The sequence below is a fragment of the Patagioenas fasciata genome, chromosome 4 (assembly GCF_037038585.1).
Source record: "Patagioenas fasciata isolate bPatFas1 chromosome 4, bPatFas1.hap1, whole genome shotgun sequence".
Classification (NCBI taxonomy): domain Eukaryota; kingdom Metazoa; phylum Chordata; class Aves; order Columbiformes; family Columbidae; genus Patagioenas; species Patagioenas fasciata.
The window spans coordinates 70074117-70099091 of record NC_092523.1 but is presented as its reverse complement, the minus strand read 5'-3'; the positions used below and the strand labels follow the sequence as shown (position 1 = coordinate 70099091).

General features: G+C 35.4%; 1 protein-coding gene across 3 annotated transcripts in view; it reads left to right on the top strand.

Moving 5' to 3' along the window:
* Positions 1-24233, top strand: part of USP53 (ubiquitin specific peptidase 53) — a 33018-nt gene extending 8785 nt beyond the window's left edge. For all 3 annotated transcript variants that reach the window (XM_065836186.2, XM_071808103.1, XM_065836188.2), the window contains 14 exons: positions 1998-2090; positions 2823-2957; positions 3193-3306; positions 3393-3475; positions 3814-3919; positions 4715-4861; positions 5350-5499; positions 5970-6141; positions 7057-7206; positions 8385-8528; positions 8757-9489; positions 12347-12420; positions 19573-19672; positions 20494-24233. In XM_065836186.2, the coding sequence (XP_065692258.1) occupies positions 1998-2090; positions 2823-2957; positions 3193-3306; positions 3393-3475; positions 3814-3919; positions 4715-4861; positions 5350-5499; positions 5970-6141; positions 7057-7206; positions 8385-8528; positions 8757-9489; positions 12347-12420; positions 19573-19672; positions 20494-21478 (3186 nt within the window). In that variant the 3' untranslated portion in view covers positions 21479-24233. The remainder of the gene's footprint in view (positions 1-1997; positions 2091-2822; positions 2958-3192; positions 3307-3392; positions 3476-3813; positions 3920-4714; positions 4862-5349; positions 5500-5969; positions 6142-7056; positions 7207-8384; positions 8529-8756; positions 9490-12346; positions 12421-19572; positions 19673-20493) is intronic.
* Positions 24234-24975: the final 742 nt, after the last annotated feature.

Below are 24975 nucleotides of genomic sequence, written 5' to 3'. Positions count from 1 at the left end.
ATTTTGTTTGCATGCATTAAGAATAACAGGAACACTTTCATATTTGGAAACTTGTGGCTCATAACTTTCAAAGTTACTGCTTGAATTTTAAAACTAATGTTTCTGTCAAACAACATTTTTATTGCTTGTTAAAATTTAGTTTTTAGTGTGGTGCAAACAGTACTACTATTTGTTTTGAATAGGATACTATTTTTATTAAAATGCCACGTTGTCAGAATTAGCATGTGAGTCTGTGATATTGGGACATATGGCACATAAAGTTGGAAGCTTCGATTCTAATCTTAGGAAAGATTTGTGGGATTAAAGTAGGAGATATACTTGATATCAAAGAAATATTACTTAGATTTATTTTTACTATTTATAAGTATTACAAACCAACTTCTTGCATGTGTTTACCTGCCCACTGTTCTGTTTTTACGTGAACTGTAATTGAAAAAATGTTGGCTCTTTAGATCTCTCAAGTAGCTCTTTAGATCTCTCAGCAACATTAGTGTGATAAATAATTGAGCTTTTACAAACTTACTTACAACAGAGAGTATGGGGACTGCTGAATTCTGTGACAGGGCAGTCCTAGCGTTTCCAAGTTGTCTGCAAGTCAGAATGCCAGGCACAGCTTAGTTTATACTATAGTCTTTTTGAATCTTAAGAACAACAACAAATTTCTAGGCTGTGCAAAAGAGCACAACAATATATAGTAGTAATGCCTAGATTTTCGACCTCATTGTTTTCAAATTGTACAGAATTACTTGCCAACGTGGCAAAGGGCTTTAAGAGGTGCACAGACTTCCTAAAAAAACTCTGTCTTAAAAGTGATATGGTTTTAAACATCAAAAATATGAGAAATATATTTATATGGTGTGCATGTATATGGTTTCTAAGTATGTAAAAATGTACAACAGATTTAGTAGAATGAGTTTGCTGATTTACATTCAAAGGGAACAGCATGACCTATATTATCTTGCAGTTTTTCTATTTTCCCCTAGGGTGCCCTAAAATTAAACCCTAAGTCATTTTTACTTATAGCTTTAGACAATCCTACTACTTCACAACCTACTGTTGTTTCTGTTGTTTATCAAATGGTGGCTGATGATTGGTGACTGACGTTTCACAAAGAGAAATGTGTTCTTTTCCCCTTTGTTCAACCTTCAGAACTGAAATTCTGATACTCATTTACAAGTGCATCCTAATTCATTTTAGCTTGTATGTTTAAAGCTAGGATTTTTCTTTTCCGTGGATTTGCAACCGTTGTGTTACTATGCATCTTGAGGAGTCCTTTTATTTTATTTTTTTAAATAATGGGCAGCTTTCTGAACTGCTACACTGATTGTGTACCCATAAGACATTAGATACTGTAAGCAGTGTAGTGTTGCCAAGCTGACATTACTTTATATAGAGTAGTTACACAAATAAACGGTAGAAACTTATGTCTGATTAAGCACCAAGATTATTTGTGGAAAAACAACTGTAACAGCAATCATTTTAGTAAGAGACCATAAGAATGTAGTATAGACTTAACTTGAAATTATGATTGGGCTTTACCTAGCAATTCAGTTTCCATTTTTCCATCTTATTTATTTATTTTTTTCAAAGAAAGTACAAAGGTGGAGGGAGGGAGAAAGAGAAATGAAGTAAATCTATAGCTGCTTTCCTCTTATGTAAAGCCATAAGAAGACTACTTCAACCTCTGTACACAGTTTAGCTTGCTGCTTGTTTCCTTAAGAGTATTTCAGATCCTTTTACAAAACTTCATTGTTTGCCATTGGTTCAAAAAGTTTAAAATGGAGATCTAAATTTTGTGAGTGGTGACCGAGAACCTTCCACTTCCACAGTTTGCCAAATGAATGGAAAAGGACCTTCATTCTTGTAGCAATGTTGGTGCTCAAGTTGTTTGTATTATGTGATTTTTTTTTTTTTTAAAGAAAATCTACTATATGTTGCTGTGTTAAACATGGAACCTTCAGAACTAATATAATTTCTGTGAAACTTTATTTTTATAGGTATTATGGCAACTTGACATATTTCGACGAAGTTTGAGAGGTTTAACTGGACATGTGTGCCAGGGAGATGCGTGCATATTTTGTGCTTTAAAGGTAAATTTTTGGAACTTCCAGTTCTTTAAAAATCAACCTCCCTTACTTGCTAAATGATGAGGTCACTTACATACGTATCTGCCAAAAAAAGGAAAGTAGTAGCCAACTCTCTCTTCTAGGAAATGAAGAAAAAAAACAAGTGCAATTTATTTTCATGTTCTGGAACTGCAGATATTGACCTGTTCTCTTGTATTTTGTGCACTGGTTCAACAAAGATCTGATTTAGGGGAGTTTTTTGGGTATCCATTCTTTTAATAAAGATACACTCCTGTCTGAAGTAGTAAGGTAAATGTGTATGTTATTTAATGAATGATGGGTGTCAAACTAACCCAAGTAGTATTAGATTATGCCCTAAGAAATACACACTCTCTGTAAAAATCAGATACTTGTGCATGAACTGCTATTCCAGTGGCCAAATAAAAAAGGCTGCATAACTACAGACTAGGGCTGTGTAGCTTTTGGGAGCTAAAGCCAGTCACTTGCATTTTTATATACTTATATGTTGTTTTTCTAGTTCAGCTTGGTAGCATAACATTTTATAATGGAAGGAGTAACAGAACACAGAACCTAACTAACTTTAAGAGAAAGCAGTAATTTCTAAAGTTGCATGGATTTATAAATATTTTAATGTATTTGCTGTTTAGGCATGCTGCATAGGAATTGATGTATTTGTGTAGAACCACAGTGTCCAGTCAAGTGGCTAATGAAGCTAAGCAATCTATTTCATCCTAGGCAATATTTTCACAATTTCAACACAGTCGAGAAAAAGCACTCCCATCAGATAATATGAGACATGCCCTGGCAGAAAGTTTTAAAGATGAACAGCGTTTCCAGCTTGGATTCATGGATGATGCAGCAGAATGCTTTGTAAGTATTCTTTGTGATAGCTGAGTAGAATTATGTTAGTTTTGTGGATGACAAGCTGACCTGTTGTTTTGGTAGCTCCAGGCTCACGGGTGAGATACGAGTAATATTACTGACCTTTTTTATGCTAGGTTAGGGAAACATGGAGTAAGTGTCTGGTAATGTGGAATGGAGTAATCTTGCATTTGCTCCCTACTTCATCAGTTCTGTTTATATTTACATTATTATTTCTGTTTAGGAAAATATCCTTGAGAGGATACATTTTCACCTTGTGCCAAACAGTGAAACAGATATGTGCACTTCAAAGTCCTGTATTTCTCATCAGAAGTTTGCTATGACACTGTATGAACAGGTCAGACCTTTATTTGATTGCTTTAACAGATAATTTGTTTCCAGTGTCCTGAGTAAATAAAAACAAAAGTGTTTCTATTTTTGTAGTGTGTTTGTCGCAGTTGTGGAGCATCATCAGACCCATTGCCTTTTACAGAATTTGTGCGTTATATTTCTACCACAGCCCTGTGGTAAGAGATTTTGTTCTTGTATATACAGAAAAATGAGATACCCTTCCAGTAATAATCAAAGCATGTCAGAGAAATGCTGTAAATGTTAAAGATGAATGTGTATTCCTTTTTTAAAATGTGCTTTTGAGATTCTGTCCAAAAGTAACATTTGGATTGCAAAGGCAAAAGCAAGATGTAGAGAGAGCTTGACAAAATGTATTGCTACTGTACAGTACGTATTGCTACTGTTTTACCTCCATACCTTTTATTTTTAGTCATAAGATAGAGTTGAGAGTTGACTGAAATGTGTTAACTCTTAAGAAGAGAGATCCACAGTGATTTCCATTGATTTTTTACAGTAATGAAGTAGAAAGGATGATGGAGAGGCATGAACGTCTCAAGCCAGAAATGTTTGCAGAGTTGCTGCAGGCAGCAAATACTACTGATGACTATAGAAATTGTCCTGTAAGTACAAAAGATGTTGCATTACTTGAAGATACAAGGGAGAACTTTTTAGGGTATTAAATCATGCTGAAGTATTTCCCTAAAAGCAGGATTACCTGTGACCATTTAAGTGCAGTCCAGCTTAGGGTAGAAAAGCCCTTAAATTTATCTCTTTTTTTGCTCTAGTTAAAGATAACTCAGTATTGTAGGTGCAAGTGGCCTGTTTAGAAAGTCAAGATATTAGGTCCGTGTTGTATTCTTCACTCCACATTCAACATACAGCTAGGTTTTTTTGATTGGTTGGAACAGGTATCTTCTGAGTGAAGCTGCTTTAGTTCATATACATTGACAGCTTGACAACACTGTCTTCTATTGGAGTAATTTTGTGCTTCTGTTGATAAAAGTAGTCTCTTTTAGCTTGTTCTACTTAATTCCTCTCTTCTTTAAGTGGTCCTATGTCAGTACTGTTAATTTAGGAACCATAGAGAAGTACACAGAACATATAGACCTAAGCTTAAATGATGAAATGAAGGGGAAACAAAAGAGAAATTGTCATGGCAACTTCCATGTTTTCAGAGACTTCTGTTTTAAGGTGGTGATTGGATGTAGAAGTTTAGCTGTAGTCTTCATCATAGTGTTTTTATGATGAAGAATTTTATCCTTAAATCGTGAGAAACAAACATCATGAGAATTAGAAGAGGTTGCAGAGTTGTTTTATTGCACTATTTCCTGTGAGTTACTAGTAACTCAAATTTGAACTTCAATTTTTTACACATTTTTTTGTTTTCTTTCCTATCACTTTTTTTTTTTTCATAGAGTAACTGTGGTCAAAAAATAAAAATTCGTCGTGTTCTTATGAATTGTCCTGAGATTGTCACAATCGGTTTAGTCTGGGATTCAGAACACTCTGATCTTACAGAAGAGGTTATGCGGAATCTGGCAACACAACTTTATCTTCCTGGGGTATCTGACCTAAAACTTACTATTTGCTTGTTCTAGAATTTAATTTAACTTGTATTTTATGTATATGTAAATATATGCAAATATATATATACACATATGTATTTTAAAAATGCACAAAGTTTGTCTACTTTTACCATTCTTTATAATGTAATATTGATATAGTTTCTGTGAGAGGAAGAAGTCTCATCAGAAGTGTTGGTCTTGTCCCTAAGTACAAAGATGAGTGTAGGCGAATTCCTAGTTGAATATCTAGGAATATCTTGTTCACTTTGAAATTTGTGGAATTATTCCTGAACATTATTGTTTTACCCCTTCAACTCTGCAAAAGTAAACATTAATAAGTGCAAAAAAATCATTATTTATACACACAAAAAAATTTACAACAAAACAGGGTATTTAATACAAATTGTCTTGGTGAAATGCCAGTAGTAGGTCTGGAAATTCAGGTGTTTTACCCATGTTTTTAAAGTATGAAATTATTTTTACAGCTGTTCTATAGGGTTACAGATGAAAATGCCAAAAACAGTGAACTTTTTCTTGTGGGAATGATTTGCTATACGAGCCGACATTACTGTGCCTTTGCCTTTCACACCAAGAGTTGCAAATGGGTGCTGTTTGATGATGCTAATGTAAAAGAGGTAAATATTGTTTTTACTGCCACCCAATTTAGTACTCGTTACTTTTCTAGACTGCATTCTTCTGACATTAAAATAGAAACAAGTCAAACAAATGTCTTTAATGAGCCTTTGGTTTTGTAGATCAGTTTTCACAAATGAATTTTAGAATTGACTTCACTATTTTTCAGTTTGGCCTTCCAAATGTTTCGGAGTGTTAATGTACTTGTCTACTGTTGAATTTGTGCTTCTTTTAATGAAGAAAGAGAAGACTTAATTACTGGTTGCTGTATATATAGTGTTGATGTTCTGATTGTTAGCCCATGTAATACTAGTTCTAGCTTTTTGCCAGAGTTTACATAACTTATGCCAAAATATTGAATCTTAATGTACCTTTGGAATTAGGCATTTGGTGTCTGTCACTTAATAAATTATTTCCATAATGGGATTCAATGGTGTTGCTAAAGCAGCCTTTTTTTTTGTTATTTTCTTAGATTGGAACAAAATGGAAAGATGTGGTCTCCAAGTGCATTCGATGTCACTTTCAGCCGTTGTTGCTATTTTATGCTAACCCGGATGGCACAGCTGTATCTCCAGAAGATGCTCCAAAGCAGATTATTCACTGGTCTCAATGCAAAGCAGCAGGAGGAAATGGGGAAGACTTGGGTAATCAAAACTTTTTTTTTAATTACAGTATCAACTCTATTTCTGAAATAGGGATTATAAAGGAGAAGGTAATAGAATACCTGCTTTGTTCTTAAATACTTTTATCAATAATTATATAAAGGGTCTCAAAAGAAAAAAGATTAGTCTATATATTCAATATTAGAGCTGTGTTTTGTGTTTGATATGGGAATACAAATTGAGACTCATGGATAATGGGGAAAAAATATTTTTCTCTTGTAGATTGATCAAAACTGCATGTAACTTCAGAATTTCAGAAGGCAATTGTAGTATATTTGTATATGTGGATGTTCTTATGTATGAATTGATACATTTAAAATATCTTTAAAAATGCTATAAAAAGATACCTTAGTAAATCATCATACAATACAGACTTGTATTCAGAGAGTATGTATTTGTATTTGTTTATATAGACACACACAGAGCACCAATTCAGAACTTTAGGAAAATCAGGAGCTGCAGGAAACTTATTTTCTCAGAGATTTTAATAGCATAGGCCTCAATATGTAAAAATCCTGTCTTTTGGTTCTCTAGTCTGTACTGCTGTCTTGGTTTTGTTCTAGTTTGTTTTTTAATGTTAAACATAACATGCAAGTAAATTGAATAAAAGGCCAATTGTATTTGACTTGTTCCTCTTCACATAATGAGCAGCAATAGGACATAAACTGCTTCAGGGAAGAAAGAATTGAAGACCCTATTCCACTACAGTCTGCCATTGTAAATACAGCAATATATAAAATGTTACAGAACCTTATTGCTTAGCATATTGAAATGTGGTGGGGTTTTTTCCTTCTGTGTTTGTTTTTTTTTTAATCTGCAATTAAAGTTTTCTATTTTTTAATTTAGATTTAAATTAGGAAGCCTTTTCCTTCTAAAGATAGATATGTTATTTGATAGGATCTGAAAAACATTCTGCTCCTAAATCAGACCACATGAAAGAGAATGGAATTGGAGACCCCACTAATCAAAGGAGTAATAAAAAACTTCAGCCAGATAATTCAGCATTCAGTAGAAGCCATATTCAAGCTAGTGGTGGTAGAGGTCCAGGTATGTACTTTACACCCCCCAAAATAAACCCCAAACACGTTTCACTATGAAATATTTAAGTTGGCAGCATTTCAGGTGTGTGCTAACCTCTGGACTACAACTATTTCTAAAGCAAGAATTCCATCATTGATTTGATTGAATCTTTGAATGACAACTAACATTTAAGTACTATCTACCATAGAATGTTAAATTTTCTGGAGCACTGTAAATGCAAAACTTATTACTCCTTGTTATTCCTGTATGAAATTAGCTCTTGAGGCCTTCATCCATTTCTCAAACATCATCCTGCCTTCCAATCGTATTATTGGTTAAAAGGCACGTTAGAAACTTGAAGTTTGTTTCACCTTTTGGAGCGCATGATGTGGCTCTCTGTATCATTGGCTGTTCGAGGAATGCTGTTACCCAATGGTATTGTGACATGCAGCATTATTTGTAGTCCTATATATTAATAGACTTCATCTTATGTTTGGAAAGAATAGTAAAAAATTTGTCTTACCTGTTTAAAAATCCATTCTATTTGTACATTGGGCTTTCAAGCAAGTCAAGCTTTTAGTCATATGAGGCAGTGACTTCTCAATTACTTGTCAGTGCCTTTGCTCCAAGCTTCCAGTACTTCTCAGGCAGAGAGGTGCTGCCTTCTCTTGGGATCTGTTTCTCCTCTGTCGTTATTGTAGAATTCCTAGACTGTTTAAAACTGAGAATGCTCAGCTTGATAACTTTTTTTTTTGATGGAGTGATGACTCAAAAATGTTCACTATTTACCTCTTCAGAAATAGATTTGTTTTCATAAGCAATGACTCCACTGTTTTGTTAAAAGCAATCTTTCACATTTAGACAAGATTAAATTTAAATTCAGTTTTTCAGTATAATTTTAAAAAAATTATGTAAGTAGTGCCTGCTTTGAAAATGGCTTGAGCATTCAATTTTATTGAGGTGATTGTAAGATATGCTTAACATAATACTAAGGTTACTCTCATAAGCTCCATTTAGTAGACTCCTTGGAGATACCTCTATGCTCATATCTATACTACATATCTCTCATTTTCTTAATCTGTGTTATGTAATTCATTAGTCTTTTTTAAGTAGTACCAATTTTTAAATGTTGTGGTACATAAATATATTTCTGTGTTTGTGAATAATGTTTTAGTGATGATCTTTGACAAAAACTAATTTTGCAGCTAAGTTGGGTTATGGTGATCAAAAGGACAGGCTAAAGGACCTTTCCAGAGAGTGTGCTCAGAAAGCTGCTGATATGAAAAACTTCTCATCTCTACGAAAAGATGCAGACAAAGGACCAAGAAAAGAGTCTGGGAGACAAAGAGGTACGTTTTAAAAATGTGACCAAATAATCAATGGGTTAAGTAGCTTCTAGCATCAATAGTAGCTCCTTTTAAGAGAACAGACTGTAAGATTGGAGTTTCCTCATTTTCAGTATTCTGAAATACATACCAAATTTGTTGAGACAGTATAAGAAAAATATGTACTGTAATGATATCAGTTAAATATTAATGAGCCCTTTAATGGTGTTGTTTTCTTTTCCTTTTTATAAGATCTGATTGGGGATGATCGTTCCAATGTTAAATCGGGGTCTCCTCCAGTTGGAAATGGACTTAGACAATGTGCTGATCAGCGCATATACAGCAGCCAGGGCAGAGGCTCCTGTAAACCTGACAATGCACCTCACCAAGCAAAGCTTTCTGTACAGGTGCTTGGATCAAATAAAACAGAAGCTTTTCCTGCTGGGGAGAAACCAATGATCAGGACCCGGACTGATGGTGTCACTGGCTATGATACAGACACTAGTCAAGAATCTAGGGACAAAGGAAGTCTCATCAGCAGCAGAGGCAGAAGTAAAGGTTGGAAACCTATGCGAGAGACACTAAATGTAGACAGTATTTTCAGTGAGACTGAGAAAAAGCAGCATAGCCCAAAGCACAAGGCAAATCTGAACAGTAAACCTAAGCATGAAAAGGAACGAAGCTTTAACCATTGGCCAAAAGAGAACCAAATTCAGAAAGGTTTAATGACTATATATGAAGATGAAACAAAACAGGATACAGGAAGTCGAAGTTCACTGGATTCGGAGGGGAAAGGGAATGCTGAAAAAAGCAAAGGATTTACAGAGAGAAAAATCCATGGTGATAACTGGCAGATTCAGAGGACCGAATCTGGATATGAAAGCAGTGATCATATCAGCAATGGATCTGCAAACCCAGACTCACCTGTCATTGAAGGAATCAATCCAGCAGATGTCAAGAATGTTAAAGAAAGTGCTTCCTGCAGGTAATACTTATGCTTTTAGAACTCGTACAGATTTTCTTTACAGTCAAGTAAGTTGTTCTGATGTTCGTGTGTTTCAAAATCAGTCAAGAAAACATGCTTTGAAACTCCATATGCTTGAGGTCAGGTATGTAGAAAGCTAGTAACATATCTAGAAATAAGGGTGCGGACAATTAAGGGTAAAGTTTACCTTTGCTCTGAGGCTACAACACTAGTTCTGTGTGGAAGGCACTGAGTCACATGATTATGGCGCTGAGCCAGAACTGCTAAGACCTGCTGGGGGGCAGGGTGTGTTAATTTGAAATAATTGCTACACTTCCTTAGTTACAACCTTTTTAGATTGTGGGTGACTTGCATCTGTAATGGAATACAGGAGTCTATATAAATCTTATCTCTAACAGTTGTACAGACAGGCCCCCAACAAAAAGATGGGAATGTCGGTAGATGAATATTATATACTGTTACTAGTCATTGTTCTGAAATTCAGTTTTCTAGAACACATGAGACATATATTGATCACTTGATAATTCACTGACCTGCTTGAAAGAAATCTTTGTGGGAAAGTGTAAAGTTACTGAAACTGGCCAAAAATGTGGTTAGTAGCCAAATTTTGTTAAACTTACTGAGAACTGATGTATGCTAGTAACAAGTGTGTTATCCAGAGAGATTCTGGAGTCTGTGTGGAGATACTCATAACCCAACTAGATGTGATCCTGGGCAGCCTGCTGTAGTTGACCCTTGTTTTGGTAGGAGGAGTTGGAGTAGATGATCTGAAGAGCTCTCTTCCACCTTAAATGATTATGTGGCATTGTGAAATATAAAGTTATTCACCTTCTGCATGTGGTTTTCTGTATTGTACGTCTTAAACCCTATGTGGAACCTAGTTCCTGCTAGAACCCGTACAATTTTCTTTTGAATGTTGTTTATGTCCATAAAATGGAAGAGCACAATTGTGAAACCAAGCTTAGTCACAAATTATTGCTAGATTTGAGCAAATTTTGAGTCATACATTTTTGTGAAAAGAGAATAGCAAATACCAGGAAATGAGAAGGCTCTGACTTCTCTAAGCAGAGATGCAAAATTTTAAAATGCATTTAATAAAGTATTATAGCAAGTTATCAAAACAAAATTATTATTTAAAATATAGAAAATAGAGCTTCTGGATGAATCGAAATACCTTTGATTATTTTGGAACTGCAAGAAAACAAAATCAATTATTTGCTTAGTTCTTAGTTTCCTAGGGAATTATTTTATTTTACATTTAGAAGCATAAAAATGTCCATGCCAGGATAGGAGCAAAGATTTCTCTAACGTGCATTCAGTCTATACCAGTAGCTGGTAGTAGATGCTTATGAAAGAAGACAACAGATAGTGGTATTTTCTAAGTGTATTCTTTTGACCTGTTTGGCTGCTTTATGAACTTTCTGAACTGGAGATTATGACTGTGGTGTCCACTTCCCATTAAAAAAAAACACTTTGTACATCGTGCCTTTACCTATTCCCCTCTTTTCCTCACCTACTCCTGCCTTTCTCCTCCCACCCAACTGTACAAAACCACAATATACCAGAACTTTATGAGCTTTTATTGGATGATAATATAAATATGTGTAAAGCTACTCCCAAGCCATGTTTATATTTTTAGTGCTTACAGTTGCCTTGAACAGTGATTTCTACAGTTTTAATCATGCCTCATTTTTAAACATGCCCAAGAAGTAATGGGATGCCCAAATGCTGCATGTCTTTTTATGAAAGAGATTATGATAAATTTGAAGCAACTTAGTTCATTAAGAATCTGCTTACCCTGTTGTTTAAATATTTGTCAAACAAAACCAAAAACGACTTCTTGGGGCTTTCAGAAGAATTTTCTATAACTGGTAATTAGAACTGACCGACTACACCCACTTGTTCCCTTTTACCCATTCAGGTTTGTCTCATAAAAACAGCACAATACAAATTGATTATGTGAGAGTTCTTTTAGAAGGTTAAAAAAAATGAAGGTAAATAAAGGTTTTTACCTTTTAGAAGGTTTAAAAAAAATGTTTTATTTCCTATTAAGTTTTTTTTTTCTCCATTCTTCCTGACCCTTTCAGTATTTTTGTTGTTTTCCTGTCCTTTCAATAACAGTATTTTAGTTTTTATTTTAATTGCTGCTGTGTGTTTTCTTCCCTGCCTTACTTCTGGAGAAGGAAGGAATTGGCAGTGTGTTTGTCAGCTCCCTGTCTGGGTTGGCATGCTCTTTACTTAACTAAAGCAGCAAGACTTACTAAATCTGCTGATTTTTTTTTCCCTCTTTCTCTTGGGATTGCTGCTGCAATCCTCCAGTTTTCTTACAGCTTGAGAAAAAAAGGGTTTTTTTAATGAAAGTCCTATGAATGAAAGACCAAGTGGTAGTTGTTTCTCACAGGTGACCCTTCATTTTTCTGTTGTTGATAACTTTGGGAACCAGCTGTCTTGATTAAGCAGGCTGATGAGATATTGAAAAGCAAATTTTTTTGATCTTGTGTGCTGCTGTTATACTCTAGAATAGGACTGGGATGTGTGGGCATCCAATCTCCAGAACAAAGTGGGAATGCCAGCCTCACAAACTGAATGTTTTTTACCTGTCCATATGAAAGGGTTTAGGTATTCCTAATTTCTGTGCATGAGCACAGGCTATCGTGTGTGGGAGCAGTGTTAAAAGTGTTAAAGGGCCACCACTATTATCTATCTTCTGTAATGTGTGCGAGTTAGTAAAAAGTATGACAGGGATGATAAGAGTCATTTTCACATAGGCAAAGTTTTTACGCATTCAAGACAATAAAGCTTGTGACCATACATCAGTAGTTTAAGCCTTCAACTTACATGTTTGCTTCTTTTACAGTGAACAGAACTTGTCGACCAAAAAAGCTGACAATGCGTTACATTCAGTATCCCAGCAGAACAGAAACTTCTGTGGTAAGAACTTGAACTAGTATAAAGAATAAGAGGTTTTCTAAAAATTAACGTAGATGTACAAAATTTTAATACTAATGTGCTAACATCACGCAAGAGATGGACAGATTTCTGATTAGCCTTTTGTATTTTGTAAATTTGCTGCATAAGTTAATGTCATGACATTTCATAAAATTGAAAAATGTATATACTATTTATCATGGCTTTTTTGTTTTGTTTTGTTACAAGCCGTATCCAGATATTTCAGAATTAGAAAATTTGTGCATCAGATTGACTGTATTTAGGTGGATTAGAAGAAAATCAGCATGGAATTTGTGGCTGTTTTAGCTGTGATGTTAGAATATTTTTGTGTACTTTTTTCAGTGAAGAGCTGACTCATCAGAGCCTATGTACTCTGTCTTTTTAAAATGGCAAAAGAAATCTGGTTTGTGGGTTTTTTGTGAATTCCAAATTCTGTTCTTGTTCACGTTTTTAACCTTTTCAGTGAGTTAGACTGATGGGTAAAGATAGAAAGTGTTCATATCCCTTCTGGGTACGTTTTGATGGAAATGTGATGGAGCAGCAGTTCAATAACCGTATCACTTTTTTTCATGGGTATTTGAAGCATTCTGTTCCACAGAGCACTTTGATTTGTTCAGTTTCTTGGCTTTCTTGTAGAGCACATGTACAGTGTAAATGGATTTCTAGCTATCTGCCATTACATATGGGTTCCCAGACAGAGGGGTTCGTTGGTTTTGTGGTCGGTGGGTTTGATTTTGGTGGGTATTTTTGGTTTGGTTGTGTGGTGTTGTGTTGTTTTGTTTTGTTTTTTTACAGTGCTCCACCATTGTGTGAGGAAAATTGTGTTAATACAGTAGCAACAATGGGAGTTCCCTACTTCTGTGCTATGCCATGAATATGCACAGCGGAAGTTCACCTATTCTTAGTATGTCCTTTCAGATGACACTGGCAGTGCCTAGCTGTGTCCTGAGTAACGTAAAAGCACGACATGTCTCCCCAACAGTTGTTTCACATGACCTCTAGCACCAAAGTAACAGGCTAGGTGACTTTTGGTTTTTTGTAGCTCCTGATTGTATTTTAAAGACAGTAATTTGGGGTGGAACATGTGAGTATCGTTCTGAAAGGCCACAGCTGCTACTTATGCTTCTTTACAAATTATTGGATAATCAGGATGTAATGATTCTTCTTCAAACAGTGCTTCTCTCCTGACGTGTTTTGTTACAAATCGTTTGCTTTATAGGTTGGTAGAACAGTTTGTCCTTCCTTGTGCATGTCATATGTCACTGCCTTCTCATTATGTGGCCAATGTGTAACTGCTTCGGGCCAGTGTAGGTTCTCTGTACAGGAACCAAAACCACTGTTGTTTGCCAGTATTACTGATTTTATTAAGGCCTGTAGTAGCATGACAAGAGGTAATGTCACTGGAAGTGTCAAGGTCAGGTTGGATGGGGCTTTGAGCAACCTGACGCAGTGAAAGATGTCTTTGCCCAGGGCGGGGGAGTTGGACTTGGATGATCTTTAAAGGTAATTTCCAGCCCAAACCATTCTGTTGTTCAATGATTCTGTGCTCTCTGCTGGCATAAAATATCCAGTATAATTCATTTTCACTGGCCTTAATCAATGCTTTCTTTTTAATCCCGTGGAAATGGTTACATGTAAATATCTATTTCCATTGCTTATATTCTGCTTTGAGAATGTATTTCTCAGGTTAATGTTTTGTTTTGTTTTGGCAAGTGTGCACATTTATTTCCCATCCAGTCCCCTCCTGCCCCCCCCAAAAACACTATGTTTTCCCCAAAAGCATTTCCATGAGCTTTCTTGGTGTATACTAAGGAAGATTTTTTAAAAATGTGTGGGTAGACTGTGGTACCATTTGTTTTCCTTCAAGATATGAAGCAGTATCAGGAAGAAACACTTGTAATAAGGAAGTCTACTTCCTTTTACATACTAATATGTCTGTTGGGTTTTTATAAAGTTGATAAATGCCTTGGACTTATAAATATTATAGGTCAGCATGAGGCCAGCCAAAACATTATCTACTGTTAGTGGAACAATGGAATGGTACTTGTACAAAGAGGTGCACTAAATATTAGGCCACTTCCCCAGGAAATGTTTGATTTTTATAGATATCATACTTCATTTCAAGTAATGTACAGTTTAGTTTCTTCTAAGACTTCAATTGCAGGGGGGAGGGTTGCCATACCAGTTTTGTCATTATTCCAACTTATTTTTGGTTGTAGCAAGAAAACTGATTTGGTGTTTTTGTTTATTGTGACAACAACAACAACAAGAACAAAACCTAACTCCAAATTGATATTGAATGGAATGCAAAGACCTGGTTTTGCATGACATTTATTCTACTTTTGTTGTGTACTATACTATACGATACTTAACCATACTAGTGACAAAATTCAACACTTGAGTAGCAAAAAAAGAAAAAACAAACAAAAACCACCAATGAAAAATATATAAACCATGTACTCTACTTAAGTATACTTATAACTTTCAACATGCATCATACATTTTCTTTAAAAAAGCTTAGTGATTCCAAGTGATCCTTAGACTTACCATAAAAGTCACAATAATTGTCATGAGACGATGATAAAATCCCATCTATTCAGTAATTCTAATTCAGTAACTAACTTTTGAATAGTTTCATAAGAAAGAGGTATGCATTCTAAATCAAGTGTGAAGTTCTCACATGTGTGCATGTTTTGAAAAGCAGTACTTTTAGTGGAAGTAGTTAATGGGCTGGAAATTGAGGAATTTGATCTGTTCACATATAAGTGGGCTTAAAGGTTTATTTGGACTCAGTTTTTTGGTTGGCTAAAAAGTGTGTCAGGGCACCTTTAGCAAGGACAATAGCAATCATTTGCAGTTACGTTTTATCTCTGAATATGATGAAATACATGAACTGGTGGGTGAGTACCAAACAAACTCCTAGAAAACAGTACTTTGAGAAACAATGCCCAGTACTTTCTGAGAGAGGAATGGAATGTACAAAATCCTTGTTAGCTGCTCATGGCAACTTGAAAAAAAATCCCTCTGCGTGTTTTTTGGTGTGGAAAGCTTCTTATGGAAATTATGTTGGATGTTTAATTATGCCCACCATTTATATAACTGTGCCTCCCCGGTTCCTTGTTCTCAACTGGAGCTGAATAAGGCCACTGTTCAGCAGTTGGAATTCTGTCCTTGACTTACAAAAATAAACTTATTGTTAGAGTGTTATAAAGATAGTAACATTGGATCACACAGCAGTTATGCAGATTAAATGGCTGCTTCTTTCACTTGTAGTAAGCAATAGGTAACAAGTGCTTAAGGAAATATCCCACAAGGCCAATCACTAATATGTGTGGTCAGATCTTGGCAGGAAAATGTGGATAAGTAATAATGGATAATGTAAGCGGAAACAGTATCTGTAATTTATATTGATGAGTTGGTGTTTCTGAAGTTTGAACTTGAACTGTGGAGGCTATTATTTTTGTTTATAAAGAACATGTGACATGAACAGTGTGAGGGGAAAATTTCCAACCTTGCATTCTTCAAGTTGCAGAAAGATTACAATAATTCTTGGAAATAGCTAAGTGCTCTAGAATTTTAAAATGGATTTTTAGAGCAGTCTCTGTGCCAGCTACTGATGATCACTTTTAATCATAAAGGGGTTTTAGTGGCTTTCGTGACAACCCTCCCTGATTCCTAAGGCACAGATGTCTTCATGAAATTGCTACTCTTGATGATTTTGATAAAAGGCATTTCTGTTGGGAGGGTTAAGTTTAAATACTTAACATGAAACAAAACCAAATAAATGCTTTACTGGAGTGTCTTTAAATTCTAGATTATGGTTTGAACAAACAAAGCAAACCAACCAAACAAAAAAACCCCTCAACCCCCTAAACTTTCTTAATTTCCGAATATAGCCAAGCAGCCCATGAAGACTGAAATATAAAGTGCTCTCACATTTGTAATTCACTTTATTAATGTGAGAAATTTAAAATGTAAAATAGCTGATGCAAAAGTTTAGGTTTGGGTTTTAAACCAGAAACCTGATAAACTTCTTGAGACAGGCAGATCAGAATAAAGGGAGGGTAACAGTTTGTGTTCTTTGTCGACTGTTGTTTCACCTCGGAACTTATTTAAACTCTCAAGCACATGCACATTTACAGCATCCTACCCCAAAAAACAATAGTGGAACTTTATTTTCGTTTTTTCCAGATGTTTAAAGCCATGGCAAAAAAAAAAAAAAACCCACTAGTGAATACAGAAGAAATGCTTTGCAACTTTCTTGAATATTATGATTTTTTTTAAATATATATAAGATGGTCATTGTTTTTTAAAAATAATATTCTATTTTGGACTAGTTATAATGTGTTTACCTTCTTGACTGGGACAATGTTTTTCTTCCGCATTTCTAAATCTTCCAGTAAGTTCATTTGTCATGTCAACTGAATATAGAAAAATGTTTGGGTTCAGGGAGAGGAATTGCCACAGTACTTCTGACAAAAAATATTACTCCTTGGGTGTTTTTGTTGCCCACTTAAAAAATTAATAATTAAAAATACAGGAAACATGCAGCTAAAACACATTAGAATGAAACTGGTTTTGTTTTTGTTTTTTTTTCCTTCAGAAATTGCAGTTTGCAGATTTTTGCAAATGTTCTGCAGGTGTAAATGGATGTATTAGAGGAGAACTTGTCTGTCTTACCTGTTGGCTATAGAATGGCTATTAAACTTTTGAAAATATAGATTGGCTATTCAGATGTGAAAATAGATGTTTATAAATCTTAAAAGCAGACTGGTTTGTACTTGAGAAACCAGAGTCACATTTCATTTACTGGTAAAATTCTTATGACCCATTGATAAGGGTGTCAGTCTCCAGCTGAGCACAGTGCTTGTCTGTCCCATATTTAGGTTTGCAAAGAACCTAGAGCCAAAATTCCCAATGGCGTCTGCATTCGGTTATAACCATGCATGGATATCCTGTCAGCAGAAGAGAAAATAACACATCTATTTTTAAGTTAGCTGGAATTCTGAAGGCACAAACCACCTGGTATCTGAGCGGCTTTGGCTGAATGTGCCACGGTCACACCAAGGGAACTGCTAGTTAACCTTTGCTGCCTCCTCCTGACCGAGTTCTGGTACTGCCTCTGTGAAGGATTGAACCTGCTAAATTCCCTAACAGTTTGGCTTGGAGTGCTCTTCACATCAGGTGTTTTGGGGAATTTTGGAGCACTTGTATGGGCAATTTATTAGGGATTTTTAAGTATATGTGATCTTGTATAAAAGTCGATATATTCAAAGTCTGAAAGCTCAAAAGGCTAGCTTCAGACACCGCTAATCTAGCAAATTATTTAACTAATTCATTCCTAGGACTGTATCCTGAAATTGGGACTAAAATACTGAATTGGAAATATTCACAGAAAATAATGTGTCAGAGCCTGTGTTTTTTTTGTTAATAAAGCGATTTACAATTCATTAAAATCTGTAGCAGAATAAAATGTTTTCTGTTTTGAATATTACCTTGCTGTTAGTTAGCTCTGATGCCATGGCCCACAGGAGCAATTTTGAACTTTCAGGTTAATTACTTGTCCCTTGCCAGAGTCACAGGGGCTCACTCAGGAACAACAGAAACAATGTTTTTCCGTAAATATTCTTTCTGAGGTTGTGGTATTGTTTTTCATGCTAGAATAGCAAGTTGGGGTTTTTTGAGGCTCAAAGGAAAGCCATGTTGGAAGCTTTGTCTCTTGTTCTATACAACTTTTTAGCCTCTACAACCTGTGTTCTTTGTCAAAGATTTAGTGTCTTCAATCTTTCATCAGTTAAAGATAGAACAGATATTGACCCTCATGTATCACCCACTAGTATCACCCAAAGTTTTTTATTTAGTTCTTTTCTGTTGTTGATGTTTTGACTCGTGTTCACCAGTCAGAAGTTCCAAGACTTTATTTAAACTTGAGGAAATAACAAGTAAATTTAGAAAAATAATAATCTTGGTAAGATTTTCTAGTCTAAGAATAGATTCAAAGTTTTTATACATTCTGTTGACAAAAGTATGGAACAGCCTATGTTGCCTGTTGGAAGTTGGCTAAGTTATTACTGTCCACTTAACAGGAGTTTGTTCTACTCGAACTCAGACAATGTATACTGCTGGTTTTGAATTTAATTCCTGCTTTTCTGAAATAGGCATAGTAGTTATATGAACTAGTCTATACATATACAAAATAAAGCTGCTTTTGTATTGCTTCAGACCAGGTGACTGATTATAATGGGCAAATCATTGAATTAGGAAAATTTGCAATATCTCTGTCTAACCAAATAGACTGTTGCTTGTCACTTGCCAAGACAGTGTTTTATTCTATGTGGTGTCAACATGGATACTTCAATGCTCCCTTTATTTACTGTCAACTAGAAGCTGCATTGTTCAGAAATTGTGTATTTTCAGAGAGTGATTCTTTGCCTGTGAATAAAAGGAGCTTCTAGAGTGGGAGTGTAGTAGTGCTGGCCCAGGCACTCTCATGTTGTGTATTTAGGTCTTGCAACTGAGAGTGTTCTATGTCTGCTCAACATCTCTATGAACTGTAGTTTGTTGTTACATTTAAAAATCTTTTTCGAAGAATGCATGATGCATTTCTTAAAAAAATTAACAAAACAAACCACACCCCCAAACCAACAAAACCCAAACAAACAAAAAAAAGTTGAAAAACAAAATGCCCCTCAACCCTTACAGTATTCATTCCATTTGGTTATGATTACATCATGTAAAATTTCAGAAATCATAAATAGTTTTCATTTTGTAATTTAAATGACTGGATATTTGAATAAACGTGCTTTCATAAAAATCTGCTTTTGAAAATGTACTTTTGATTAGATGAAATGTTAAGATGATCTTGAAAGCATGTCTGTAGAACTTCAAAATTGTGGTAATTACTATCTTCTGGTAACATTAAAAACCAAACATTTCCTGCAGATTATTTTGGATAAATATAAGATCTTGCCTTCTGTGATGGATTTTCTTCAAGACGGTTGATTCGTGTCAGATCTTGAAAATAATTAATTGTCATGTTGTGTTTTGTTTGTTTTTGTGACGTCTAAGGAATTACAAGGAAGGAGTTGGGACTGTATTTCTGATTATTTAAAATATTTTTTCTTCTGTCCCCAGACTTGAGGAAAGACCAGATACATTCAGAAATTAACTACAGACCTCATGTTAATTTTTCACCAGAATTACATTTGCAGGTGCCCAGTCCTCCAGTAAAGAGGTAACTAATACTAGTGTTAATTTACTATGTAATATTTTAAGAAATGCTGAATTCTGTTTTGTGATAGTAATCAATAATATTAAGTATGCAAAAGCTAAAGTATTGAATATTTTTGACAGACAATGCCTTTTGTATTTTCTGTAATTGATAGAGCTAAATGCTCTGTCTTTAGTTTTGATGCTGTCAGTGGAACCAAATAACTTACGTTGTTTTAAACCACCTTACCAGAGCACAGGGTTTTAATATTATTTTCTGGTTTGAATTTATATAGTACAACAGGCAGTGATTAACCAATTTGTGGTTAGTGCAAGAACCCCATAAAATTTTGAAAAGTTTGGCTGGAAGGGGAAGAAAAGGTAACTTCTGTTTAGAAGCTGCTGATATATACCTCTTGTTTCTAATTTGAACTGTAAGTGCTCAGTACCTCCTAAAAATCAAGAATCTAAATACAAATTTAGCACCCAGAAGTAACATCTGATATTTGAAAAGTGGATATATCAGACTGAGTCACCAAGATGCTTAGAAGAGAGCAGAGGTCATGTTTGACATATCCCCGAATGTTGGAGGAATTTATCTTGCCTTACAGATACTCAAATCTCTTGCAGAGATTTTTGGGGCACTTTACGTTTCAAATCAAAGGAAACTTGGAGTTATTTAATACAACTTCTAATCAAATGGCTGTATGTTAAGGAGATCTCAGTTCTCTAGTCAGTTTGAATATTTAAGCAGTGTTACCAAAGCTGTCTTTGAAAAAATCCTTAGGTTGAGCTTTTTCTTGTGTTTTTATGGATACTTACATCCTGTGTATTTTTGTGTTTTAGAGCTGAAATGCCCGAGACCAATAGGAAACTTTTCCCATCATCAAGTCTAGAGCCAGTTCTTAAAGACATTGTTAAGTCAGAAAGTAGGAACAAGGCAAACGAGCAGAATTCTTCAGAGTGGCTCAGTCCAGACAAGTTTGAGAAGATGAATGTGTCAGTGTACTGTGCTGATGGCGTACCCCACTCCTATACAGAAAATGTCTGTGGAAGGAAGCTGATCAACAATGACCTTCACTCAACTTCCCAGCCACAGCCTCACCACGCAAGAACATTTGGTCCCAAGGTGGGGTTGTCGCTTTGTGTGCCACAGAACCTGTCAGAAAGGCCCATGGTGCTTCCCCCTCCCGGTGAACATGCCAGACACACACTCCGAAGGGCAGATGCTCTTTGGGTCCCCGAAGCAGTTTACCAGAATATTCCTCCCCCTTTACCACCAAAGAAATATGCTTTGAATATTTTGCCAGGATCAGAAAACAACTCAGCAGCTGATGTAAAATCGACAGAGGTGTTGCAAAATAATCCATTAAGGCAAACAGGTACACCTTTAAAACCTGCATCAGAAGCAAGTATATTTATAAACGAACAAATGTTGAAAGAGCCATTTCAAGGGAATGAATTGTTTGTCCATAAAGCGGATTCTCCACCTCGCTTAGCAGTTAATGACTTTTGGACTGTGTCTGAAAACTTTTTAAAGAAAGGACCTCGTCATACAGGACCAAATGCTGGCTCTGTGGATGGAAATGAAAGCGTATCCCTAACAACTTATTTTTCAGTAGATAGTTGCATGACTGACACATACAGGATGAAATATCATCAGAGACCCAAGCTGTATTTTACGGATAGTGGAAGCTTTCCCAAAGAAAAGCATCCTCCACCAGCTGGAGTAGACCTGAGTGCTACATACCATGCTACTCTTGAGCCCAGGCACCCCACATCTGAGCAAAGGTACAAGGCAAATGTAGAAGGCATACACTGCACTAGATAGATCCTTCAAATAATAAAAAACCTGCATCAGACTTTGGCATTTCATGTAGTTTGTAAATGGGCACAAACCTTGAATGTCTGTGGGTAAGTAGGTACCCAGTTGACTGTACTTTGCTTAGGAGTTGTGACTTTTTATATGAATATGCAAATAGAGACAAACAGAGGAGAAGAGGTGCTAAACTTCTGGCTCTTTGATTTGTTACTCTAGTTGCCTTAATGCTTACCTCTGTTACTTGGCTTGTCTTCTACAGTTTATATTAAAAAAGGTCCCTTTGGGTGTATGCATTTTACAGCAGTGGGATCAACTAGATGTTACTAATTTTGTAATAAGATTTCATTAGTTACAGTTTAAAAAGTGTCCCTTCAGACTGTGGTCACTACATACTACATACTAACAAAAGTGATAAACATATTACCATATATAATGCAGTCAATATAGCTATAATAGAGCAGCATTTGTCCTGATAGATAGCAGGAGGCAGCAGTTTTTTTAGCTGACTTCTCTAAGAGTGTGCTTTCAGAAACGTTTGTGTCTTTAATACAGGTTTACTCAGAGAATTTCTAACTCGTTATTTGAAAAGCCTTAATATTTCTGTAAAAATGGTTCCGGTTTGCAAGTGTTAAATAAGATTTTAAAAGGGAATTCAAGTAAATGGCAGTAGTACTGTCCTAGTGACATGCCTGCTCTGTTTGTGTACATTTTAAACTAACACATTTATCACATTTGTTCACCCTATAAGCTATATACTTTAACTTATTAAAATTCAATTTAACGACATAAGCTACAAACTGATAGAGCAGAATAGGATGCTAATTTTAAAATACAGAGTTATCATGCAGCTATGAAAGATTCATTTTGTAAGGTTTTAGGTATGTATATTATGTTCAGTTCTGATTTATTCTACAATTGCATGCAAAGTCAATGCTGCTATTTATTGAACTTCCTGTCTCTCTCAGCTTGACATTTTGAGCAATGTTTAGTGGGGATTGGACATTTAATTTTACTGACAACTTTCCTTCCTATTTGTAGCAGTCCTACATACCTTCTGTTTTAGCAGATCAGGCTGACTGAACCTGCAGCGTTTCACACTGCAGTGTGCCGTGAAAAGAAGAGGTTCCTCTTTCTCTCTGCTCTGTCATTCTGCCCTGCAGTTTTGGCAGGTCTGGCATTTACCAGGTCTTCTGTTAACCTGACTTACTTCAGTAACAAAGAGGAGGATTGGTTTGCTTTTGTTTGGTTGGTTAAATCAGTGCACAGAACTCTCAGCACGTGGCCCAGTGGGGCCTGGGGAGAAAAAAAGGGTGAGCAGAATTTTTCCCTCCTGGCAGCCCCAGATGTTTGGAATGGCCCACTATGTCTTGTGGCACCGGAGGCCAGAGTCTTATCGTAACATTAAACAATGTGTAACTTAGAATTAATGTCAGCAAAGCCTCACACAATCTGAAAAGGCTAAATTTTGCCATTATTTGTAATAAAGGGTTAACTTGGGGTGGTGCTGATTACATCCAAACATCAATGCCTTTTAGTCACGAAAATAATGCAAGGAGGTTTAATATGCATAATAAACACTCTTGCTTATACTTGCACTGTTACTCAGAAAGGCTTTTATACATTTATAAACCTTATGTGAGTTTTAGTGCTTCAACCAAATGTTGACAATTGTTTAGCGTGATTATCCAAGGTATACGTTTAAACAGTAGTTTTTGTTATTCTGTGTCAAGGTCACTTTTTCTTAAAATACATGTAGCTTACAGTAAAACTGGAACATGATATATGCAACAAAGCAGGTATCTCAGATTAATCTCATTTCTACCTTCCTGATCAAAATTTGTTGTAGCACTTGGAAAAAAACTGATTCTAGAATTTGTAGTGCAAATAATTATGCATGTTTAGGTATGGCTGCTGGTAAACAGCAACTTAAAATTATCCTTTTGTAAGAAAATTGATTGAATACAGGAAATGAACCCTGAAAATGTAAGAACTTGGAATATTCCTAACTGTAATATTTTTGAGATTTCAGAACCTGTAAATTACACTTTTCTAGTTCATCTAGCAATGTTACATAAAATATGTAGCCAGTTAAATAAAACTGTCTTCTAATACTTGTGTAAAAACAAAGACTATTGGAATTTGTAAATAATGTATAATTTGTAAAATATTTTGCAAAAATCTTGTATTTGAAATGACAGTATTTTTATGTATGAATAGCACAGCAACAACTGTGAATGATGTTAAAACACTTATTTTTAAAAACGCATAGCAATGTTGATAATTCTGTACAATAAGCAATATGAATGCCTATTATTACTGACGAATTTGGCTTCCAGTAAGCACAACTGATAAACTTATTTTTAAAATAGCTCTAGTAATTTAGATGTACTTCAGTCGCCTTGCTTTGCTTGAAGCAATCTTACCAGACAACTTTCTATGTCACCCATGTTTACCAGGTATTTAATTATAATAGTAAATAGATGGCTAATCAAGGCACCTTTGTTTTTATATTTGACTCTGCACTCCATGTATGTATGTAATATTTGCTAACTAATATGTGATAACTTGTTTTAACTTACCTAGGGTGCCTATTTATTTTTTTATAAATGTCCCCTTCTTGCTATAGATTTGTATAAGAGCCTAGACAATTTTTGTAACAGTAAATACATTAACAAGTCTTGTAATTAATATATTTTTCAGTCTTTAGAATTATTTTCTTGCAAATTCCTGCTTGTCAAACTATCAGATAAAAATTTAAAGTATCTTTGTGTTCTGTTCTTTTTGTATTCCACGTTTCTAAAAAAGAAAAAAAGTTTGTTTTCCAGAACTGCATTTCTAAACAATGGCAGATAATACTGCTACTCATGGTTGAAAGCTTTGCAGAGATGATGGTTACCTCTTTTTGAACAGTAAAATTCATCTTCTGAAGTATTGTTTATAAAGCTGTTAAAACTATTTAGCGTTCTAAATCCCTGTAAAATACATAAACCAATTTTAATACCTTTTCTATCTCCTGCAAATGCAAGACACTCCTTAACACTCTTTTGAAAGTCTCCCTGTAGTGTGACATAAATTCTGATGGGTCACATGGAAGCTGACATTCATCCATGGAAGGGATATGGAAGAGGGTACTTCACATGAGACCTGCCAGCTTATTCAGGAAGTCTGTTCTTGTAAGCTCACTCCTTCAGTGCTTATTGCAAGGAAGTCAGAGCTTGTTCTACCTAAATCAGTGAGGACAGGAGGCTACTACTGTTAAACACTGGCATGTTTCAGAAGGCACAGTAACTGCTGAAGCTACAATCTCATGCATGCGGTGGTACAAAAAGAGAAAGGTCTAACAGAAAGTCAAACAGAAAGCTACAAAAGAGATGAGTTTTATTTTCAGCCACTCTACCGTCTGTCCTTTCAGTTGCTTTTATTCAAACAGTATTTTCATTTTGCTTAACAAACCTTTAGGCATCAATTAAAAGCACAGTTGAGCTGTCTTATGTGACCTTTAAGGC